At 39.9% G+C, this 9,924-nt stretch overlaps 1 protein-coding gene across 1 annotated transcript; it reads right to left on the reverse strand.

Moving 5' to 3' along the window:
• Nucleotides 1-447: 447 nt before the first annotated feature.
• Nucleotides 448-1,395, reverse strand: LOC149197964 (dirigent protein-like). Its single transcript, XM_089404026.1, has one exon. The coding sequence runs from the start codon at nt 1,271-1,273 to the stop codon at nt 683-685; it is 591 nt and encodes a 196-aa protein (XP_089260152.1). The 5' UTR covers nt 1,274-1,395; the 3' UTR covers nt 448-682.
• Nucleotides 1,396-9,924: the final 8,529 nt, after the last annotated feature.

The following is a 9,924-nucleotide window of genomic DNA, read 5'->3' on the forward strand; positions in this document are numbered from 1 at the left end:
TCAAGATATCTGAAACCCACTAATTTTGTTTGTTTGATTGATGCATCTGTTTAGTCAACATAATTCACAATATTGATTGGAAATAATATTTATACCATTGTGCACAATATTGATGGGAAATAATATTTATATCGATTGTATATTTGAGTGTATTAATGTAAATTAATTTTTGTTTGTGTATGTGTCCATTTGGTTGATATATGCCTCTCAGCAAATATCAACATTTGTACTAATTTGTATAACCAATACAATTCTTAAAAAAAAACCTGTGAATTTTTCTTTTTCGAATCATAAATATATATCATATCGTTAAAAGTGAAAAGACTAAACACAATTTTAAAGAGAATCAACCAAAAGAGAGACAGATACCTAGGTCCTAGAAGTGATCCTCGCTGAGCAAGAACTTGATCTTGCGAAACAAAGTAGAAAATGAGATTGACTGGCTCATTAAAAGCATAATGTAACCAATACTTCAATAATTTAAAAGAAAACGATTGCAGCGGCGTCGAATTCTTATTGGATATGGCCTTACACGAGATCGAAATACAAGATTCTCACACTACAGAACATGTTCCATGCATGCTATTCATGCATATGTCATATGGAATAGACTAATTCAAATTAGATGAACATAGAAACGCAAAACCGAAGGAGAGAAGAGACGAAGTAAAACTAAATGATATCAGTAGCACTCATAGAGTGTGATATTCACGCACAGACGGAAATAAACGTCTCCTTCGTACGCATCCGTAGAGATTGTGGCGATTCCTCTTGCCATTAAGAAATCCCCGGTGCCTCCCACGACAGATATATCTCTGTATTTTTTAAGGATTGGATCGGCTCCAGAGAATGTGATAGTGCCTTTGTAATCTGTAGAGTTGAGCACAAAAGTGAATCCAAGCCAGGAGCTGAAGGTGTTCTTCATGTCATAAAAGTAGAATCCCTGAGCTCTGCCCACCGGAGGGGAGTGGAAATTGTTGTCCAAAGTGATGGGATCGTCGAACACCGCCAGATCTCCAAAGTGGTTGTCTTTTCCAGTGAGAAGTGTGAGGTTAGCTCCCTGGGGAGCACCCACAAGCGTAGAAGTAGCGTTCATGGCGTTGAGGCCATTGTAGATTACATCGTGGAAATACAGCACCAGATTCCTACATGGCTTTGGGAGTGGACGCTTCATATAGTTGTGTGCATCACTAGATTGCAACAACATAGCACTAGACACCACAAGCCATATAAAACCCAAGTGCACAGCTGTATTATGATTCTTGATTGCCATTGCCAATCTAATACACTAAAGTGATGTAGAAGACGATATGGGATCAATGAATCAATGCTGCAAGACTAATGACAAGTGGGAGGGGCAGGGCTCAACTAGCGAGAAGAGCTGCCCGAGTGCAGTGCAACGCTTGATAGTATTGCCCATTCAACTCTATATATACACGATCATTCGGTGGACTAGTCTTTAGGAAATGTACAATTTTGAATATAAAAATAACTAAGCTTCCATATCGGCTTGACTCAGCAAGGATTAATCACAGTCGGAGCATGTAGTCAATTTTGATACAAACTCTACTCTACACATCTATACCACAATAATCTTCATTTTACATTTTGACATTATTGTTTATATTTTATCCGTAAGACCAGCCATCTTCCACCTTCGCCAACTAGAAGCAAATTACTGAAAATTCATTGGCTAGCGCTACATATTATATTTTGCCCTAGACAGTGGTAACATGGAATTTGCAAAGTAGGATATAAAATTCTAGTGCTTTTCTTTGATTACGGCAGCAGTAAGTGGAAGTCATTAACTTTCTGGTGATGGGCGGTCAAGCTTTGCTGGAAACGGAAGTCATTAACTCGTTGGACGGCTTTGCTGGAAACGGAAAAGTTAGGTCGCCGCCCACCATTGAATCCGACAATATATAGAAACATAAAGTCACACTTTCAAGGAAAATTAAAGAATACAACTATTGTGACGGTCATGGAGCTCAGGTGGGTGGGTGGAGTGACGAAAAGTCTCCGTGAATCTTGTTGAGGTAAATGATTATTTTGTTTTCAAGGTCATAAAATAAAAGGCACCGCATGCTGCAAACCAAAGCAGAAATAATGTTCCGTAATGCACGAACATTTTGCTAATGATTTTTTCTAATTGCACACATGTAACTTTGTAAGGAAGTGGGGCATTAGATAATTTAGGAAAATGATTGTTGTTAGTACGAAAGGTAAATTACAACATTATTTTTTGCACCTCTCAAATCGTACAATAAATAATAATTCCATCCATATTTATAGAGTTGTAATTGGAATAGTGCATTTTATGTTATTTGTTATAATGGTTTAAAGTTATGCAGAGTGCGAAAAAAATGTTTCATTATGCTTCTTCAGTTTATTTGCGCTTCCGTACTTGGCATATGTGGGCACCTAACAATGTGTCTTAGGATTATAACGAAATATTCATATTTTTTAATACATTGTGCGAAATATGAAGTTGTGGATCCATACATTGTGCAGAGACCAAAAACTCATATTGAGAAAATATTGATCAATATTACATATCAGTTCATTTGTGTGGAGGGGAATAGGTGTGAAAGTGCAATTTTGTATATTAAGTGAAGTTATCAAGCATATACTAAGGAATATATTACTTGTGTGGAGTCTCAAAATTCATATCAAGTAAATACTGAGTAATATTATATATTAGTTTCTTTAGCATCTCTGCTTTCCAAATAGTGAAAGCCTCCTCTGCAATGATGCTTTATTTTCATTGGTGCAATCTATATCTCTAAGTTGGACGGTAAATCAATAATAATTGATTTGTCCACATAATATTCTTGATAGGAAGTATAAAAATGCAAAAGAAACTTTCATTATTCTTCTTTTATATCTATGCACAACCACATATATACACCGAGAGCCATTGGCAAAAGTACAAGTATCCGCAACTCCACATCTTCGTTATTTGTTTTGTATGTTCATTTGTACACCCTTATTTCGCACTCGATATACATATAACTAAAAATTTTATTGTTCTATTTACTAGAAAGTTTGAAAAATGTTATATATTTCAATTGTTTAAAATTATATGGAATATGAATATGTTACATGTTTTAATTGTGCTTTCTTTGCACTTCTACATCTCTACATCTAGAGCATTACAATTGTAAGATCGCAAATGTAGACATGCAGAAGATTTTTTTGGACAAGAAAATGATCTAGAGCATTGGAACATTGCAGAAGAAAGCTCTTGTTCCTTTCTTTGCACGCTCATTTAAGCCAAATGATGGTTGTTCTTCGAAACAATTAATAAGCCTTGTAGTTGTAAACTAGTTCCACAAGCTTTTTCAACAATTCAATTTTATTTGAAATAAATCTTATTATCTAGAGACCAAACAACGCCATTTCTATCATCCATGGCTATTCACAATTGTGGTTCATTCGACAAGTTGATGGCACATGTTTTTACGCATATACGATAACTAAATTATTTAAAGTGTAAACTTGCCTAATTCTATTGATCCAGTATAAAGTAGAGACACTTTCTAAAATCACATTTGACAATTGAAAGAACATTGTTATAAATTTCAAAAAATGTTTTGTGCTATAATTCTTTGAAGGTATATGGAGTGTAGAGATACAAAAAAGATTTCACTATACTTTCTTCGTGCCTAGGAAAAATCACACCTTCCCAGCTAGAGCTTCTTGCAAAGGTAAGAACATTCTAAATAAAAGTTTATGTTGTTTGTTTCACATAACCATTGTCCCACATAACATTTATTCATTACACGAAATTGTGCACATGCAGAGGTCACAAATGTAATTGTTGGAAATAATATTGAGAGGGGGGGTGAATCAGTATTATCAAGTCGAATATTCCTTTTTCAAAATCAAATGATATACGCTACTTCAGTTAATTAAACCCGCGTATATACACAACTATTCAGAAGGAAACCCGTGTATACAATGCAAACTTTTAATTTACTTTATCTTTCTGATGTTGATTGTTAATCTATGTTTGAGAATCAAATAACCAGTAACCAAAAACAGTAAAACAGAGCAGAAAGACAATCACACACAAGAACACAAGATATAAGGTGGAAACCCAATGTGGGTGAAAACCACCTGCTGCAATTCGTCTCTATATTCTCTTTAATTAGAAACTTCTTTTTACAATTGTACTGGTGCAGTCCTTTACCAGTACACAGGCTGCAACCTGTAGAGAGCTACAACCCTCTCTCATTTTCTAGCTTCTCCTGGAAGGGAGCTACAAACCCCTTAGCTCTTGCACTAGCCAAGATACTAGTACGTAGGTGTTGGCCTACAGAAGGCTACAACCTTCTCTTTCTTTCAGGGACCACGTTTCATGAATTTTTAGACTGGATCCACAAATAGCATCAATCAAACATCAAGAATTTCTGCATCAAGCAATCACCTTTTCACCAATCAAAACTGAATCAAAATAAACACTTCTCTGACGACTGTACCCAGATCACAGTAACAGTAACCACACACCAAATCTGAACCCAGAACACTGTAGCAATAAACAAAAGCAGCAAGATCACAACTCAAAATATATACGCTACTTTAATAGCCTGAAACCTGCGTGCATACGCTTCTCCGTATGGAACAACCTGCATATATGCTGTTTGCCTTCACTGAACCAGCGTATATACGTGCCTTCGCTTCACTGAACCTGCGTACAGATCTATAAAGGATAATTCGCTCTTTCAGATATTCAAACACTAATTAACCCAGATTATCAGTTTTATAGATCAAGCAAGTGCCACATATAACAGATCAAAATCATACAACGATACTACCATTCGAGCTTAAAGATTATGATCCATCAATAGAACTTATCCTTCTCTTTGCGCTAAGGTTCCTCCTTCATTCAGATCTAGATCTGCACCATAACCCAATTACCAGTATTCCAGATCTAGCACTTTATCAGATATTCAATAATAATTCCGATGTGCTTTTGCCACATGATCTCCTTCCTCTTTTATAGTTTTAGGCCTTCCACAATACCACGGTCCAAAACCATAATAAACCAATACCACAGACCCAATACTTGGGATCAACACGTCTGACGAGGTACCATGGTCCAAAACCATAGGTTAAAATACCAAGGACTAACTACCACAGACCAAAGGTAAGTTCTCCAACATATACGTGCTTTTCCTTGCATGAAAGTGCGTGTATACACACACGCGCCTTTGAAACGTCTAACCTGCGTGTATACGCGTCTTCGTCTAGATGAACCTGCATATATGTATTTTCCTTCATTCTGAAAGCCTGAACTGAGATCTGTTACCAAAGAGAGTTGCCATCAAGGACAACACCTGTGCCATAGCACCAAACCTGTGCCATAATGCCAACAATCTCCCCCTTTGGACTTGATGGCAACCCAACATCCTCAAAGTCATTCTCCCCCTTTGTCATCAAGGGCAAAGGGTTGTGCTCCCCCTGAGTACATGCTGAAATTTCTGCCCTGCTGTGCTGACCATGCTCCCCCTGATTGTAGGCAAGATCTGCAAAAGACGTTCTTCAAGAAGAACCATAACTTATACATCATAAAAGACTTTCCTATCACCAAAAGACTCAATACATACATCCATCACCCAACAAGTGGGGATCATCCACCCAACCAAGTGGGGATACATACAAAATTTACATATGACAACCAAGTTCATTACATATTGTTATAGCTCCAAATCTCACTCTTATGGTTTGTGATGCTGCACTTATGGCCTAGGGCAACCCCTCCTTCCAGACCTGGTCCAAAAATTTAAAAAACAGTGTTTTATTCCCTATACGCGACATTGCCCTGAGTTAAACGTGTGTACACGCGGGTCTGTTATACCCAACCCGCGTGTATCTATTAAAACACTTAAAAAAATAATAAATTCCTCTTTTTCGGGCGGGGATCGCGGGTTTACCTGCTGGATCACCTGTTAGTGCGCGTGGCCCAACTGTTCCCAACCAACTCCTAACTAAAAAACTACTTTGGAGAGGGTATAAAAAGACATCAAAGGGAAGGCCAAGGGAGAGAGAGAGAGGAGAGCAAGATTATTATGCTGAGATTTTTCCCTTAGACCAGGTCTGAAGTCCTTGGTGCATTCTGCACTTTCCCCCTTTTGCATAGGAAACCCTTGTTTCCATGTGTATTGGTGATCATTCATCCTTGATATCATCATTGAGTAAGACTTGGAAGGAGCTCTTGTTGGAGGCTTGAGGCTGGAACGAATCCGGGAGGAAGCTTGCTTGGAGCCTGCTGAAGGTGTTCAGTGATATCTTTCCGATATATGTACTTTATTTGCCTTTATATATAAAGAAACACGTCTTTGTTCCCGAATAATCTTTCTTTATGCTTATGAGATTCTTGTGTTGAATTCTTATGAAAGTGGTTACTTAAAGATTTTTTATAACTAACTTTATAGCATAAAGATGATTTATACATAAGTATCTGTACATGTACTGTTGTGTTCTTTGATTTGTTTGTCTTGCAGGTCAAAGAAAGAAGAAGGGAACTCCAAGAAGGGTTTGGACCCTTAAGGTCTTCTCGAACGTAGGACCTTAGGTACGTACCCTTAACGTTAGCATTTGCTTAAAAGTAAAAATGATGGCTATGTGTGTGTGTTTATTTGAATAAGCAATTTTCAGTCTGGTAGAGTCTTAGCCCAAAGGACCCTAGGGGTACTTTCCCTTCAACCAGAATTGGCGACTCTGCTGGGGACTGCTACCCTGGGGCGGAGTGCGGGAACCTTCTCGAAGAAGAAAGTGCATAAAATGGTTCCATACCCAAAGTTCTTGGTCTGTCCCCTCTTGATAGAAGCGAGCTGTTCTTTCATGTTGGCAAGTAGAGGAGTACACCAGTCAAACACCGTGGTGAGACAGTCCACTGCTACGCTCATGTTTACCCGTGATGCCTGATGTAGCGAGGATGATCCGTTCACTCGAGCTATGGTGAACAAGATTATCCACAGTGACAAACTCGCCACGTGTGGGATAGAAATCTGGCTCCCGACCTTCCGATGACCTGGGCAGTAAATTTGAACATAGTCGTCTACACTGAGACTATTCCGGGTCCTGCCCCGGGAGTGTACTACCTCTCCCCTTCGGGAAAGGCCCGTGATGAAATATATATCTTCCACTTCTACCCTGAGTGGCATCTGATCAATCACAAAAGCTTCTTCCTCGACATCCCAATAATCAATGAGTCTCTCGAGCAGACGCACGTTTGCTTTCATATTTGGCAACTTGAAGAATTTTAGCAATCCGCATCCCCATAGGGCATCTAATGCCTCATCATTGTTCATAACTTCATTATCTACGGTTGAGTGCTCTCTTTCACGCCATGTGACAGTCATCCTGGAAGAAAAAATCATTTTCATCCATTAGTTTTATGTATAAAAATTTTTTGCTGCGCACACGCGGGTTACCCTATACACAGTCACGTGTAGGGCCGTCGTATATGCGATTTATATACATCCAACCCGCGTGTACGCCGCAGAACGATTTTTTGCAAAAGTCTAACGGTGAAACATTAATTAAACTTCCTAAAAACTATCACAATTGATTGCAAGACAAGTTTAGTGCTTACCTGGAAGTTTTCGGCAAGTTTGAACGGTTGATAAGTCACGGGGAAGTTTGCTCCTTTTGCTCCACAACTTTTGCTCTCCAAGTCAAACGGTGAAAATGGTAAGTCCAAAATTTCTTTTTATAGGTTTTGAAAATGCAAAATTTTTTCAAAATTTTATTTTGTTTGGTTTCATGTCACTTTTAACTTGGGAGCTTGGAATGTCGAGATTGAGTTGTTTTTCAGGACATTTTGGACATTTTTCGATGGTTCGAGACGGTTCCATGACTGCTGACCCGTCATGGCAGGTATCGTGTTCTCACTGGCATATAGGTTAGGGACACCATTTTTCCGTTGCACTATGCATACTAGCCTCCATTTGACCGATACATCTGTCGTAGGGTCGACCCCATCATGTTATGGTTCGCAAGCCATTTTCACTCGCCGATTCTTTAAATCATGACATGATGGTAGAGCCATCCTTTTACATGGGCATCCTAGTTAGCACCTCACTGACATTTGTTGCCCATGCTACTTCATTTTGAGTAGGCTCGGGAGTCCTCTGTAGTCCCGCCATGACTTATGCGTTGAAGACTCATTCTTCTTTGCTTCTTCGCTTCGTTCTGGCCTTATACCCTAGAGGCTCCTATGTGTGTTGAGCTGTACTTCTGCATTGCATGTTGACCATTTGCACCTTTTGGCCTATAGCCGGCTTCACTTGGACTCGTGTTTAAGCCAACTTTTGACCATGACGTCTGCAAAATCAACCTTGCATACCCTTGACCTCTGCAGCTTGACATACCCAAATCCGTGGAAGGAACTTACCTCTGAGTGTCACTGACCAGTTTTTCACCTCCCTGCATTGAGCATAGGAACGTTCCTTTCCCAGGAACTAGATCATCTGTTTCACCGACACTCGTTCTTTCCACTGTACGATAGCATTCTTTTATTCTTTTTCCGGCTTATCAGAAAAAGACAAAAAAATTAAATATTCCAAAAAGAGCGGGAACAGGGACATTATTTCCATTTATTGTTGGCAGCTAGAGTCAGTCGTGTCGCCCTTGAACAAAGCACTCAAAACAAAGTCTCCTCCGCATGGGTGGGATTTAGTTTGACTTAGGTACGCCATAACCTTGTTATCGAGTCAGTTCTCCCCCGATTGGTTATCTCTTCCAATCATATGGAGGGTTCGTTCATGCCTCCTGCATGACGAACTTATACAGATTCATTATATGTTGCCACATAGTCACATTGAGTCGTGCTTTTGTTCAAGGGAAGTTAGCCTGAGTCGGCCTTTCTGCGGTGTCTCTTGACTCATTTTTCAGTCGGCCATCCCTGGTTGTCAGTGTCATGTCTATCATCACATCAGTTATATTGGTCCTTTACTCGTGCCGGTTTGAGAAGGTCCCCATTGACTTCTTGCTGGCGGGTCTTGTCCTTATCGACGACGACACCTTGCTCTGAGGACAGGCCTAGAGCAGCACCCTGGCCCTATTTTCATTATTGATAGGTCACCTTGTGCTCAGCATCGATCAGTATCATGGGTCTTTGACTGAGTGGTTTCCCTTGTGTTCGACATCAGCATACATTATCACACATTGGGATTCGTGCAGTACCTTGGTTTCCATTTGACCCTATTGGTGGATACCTCGCCTCTGTGTCAGCTTTCATTATTGGTTGGTTCAGAGGGTTTCTGCCGCGCGCTAGCCACATCTTGTGTACGCCGGAAACGTACTTCGGTTGGGTTACTACATCTTTTTTCGTCCGATTCCTTCCACATTATTGGCCTACGGGTTACACTCGCGCTAGATTGATGAAGGATGCCTTAATGCCTTCCTTCTAGCGGATCTTTCCCTATCGACTCCGACTCATTGCTCTGGGGCAAAGATCTAGAGTCCATTTGGCAGTGCCTTGGGGTTTGCAGTCATTAGTGGCAGATTCCTCGCTATCGACAGTGGGAAACCATCATTGTCTCCTGATCGATAGATTCTTGCAGGTGTTCGACTTCAGCTCATCTATTCACACTTGTTAGATTGTACTGGGTACCTTGACGCTCATTATCATTATCGGTGAGTAGTCTCGCGTTTGTTAACGGTATACATCAATGACCGGTAATCAAACGATTTCTCACATGGTCGACTTCAGATCATTTATTCCCATGGTGTAGAAATGTACCACGGCGGTCAGTGAAGACCTCAGGTTGTATCAGCATTCATTGGTTCACTTGACAGTTGCTCCTGTTGCTGCTAGTTGATACCACTCCACCTTATATGTTGCAGTCAGTCACGGCGACATTCTATATGCTGGCACCTGAGTTTGCAGTGTAGTACCATCCTATTCCATCATGT

The sequence above is a fragment of the Pinus tabuliformis genome, chromosome 2_2 (assembly GCF_031772625.1).
Source record: "Pinus tabuliformis cultivar Carrire ecotype Pingquan chromosome 2_2, CPIR1, whole genome shotgun sequence".
In the NCBI taxonomy this organism is placed as follows: Eukaryota; Viridiplantae; Streptophyta; class Pinopsida; order Pinales; family Pinaceae; genus Pinus; species Pinus tabuliformis.

Coding starts and splice junctions, on each gene's coding strand:
- LOC149197964 (XM_089404026.1), bottom strand. CDS start 1,273: ATGGCAATCAAGAATCATAATACAGCTGTGCACTTGGGTTTTATATGG.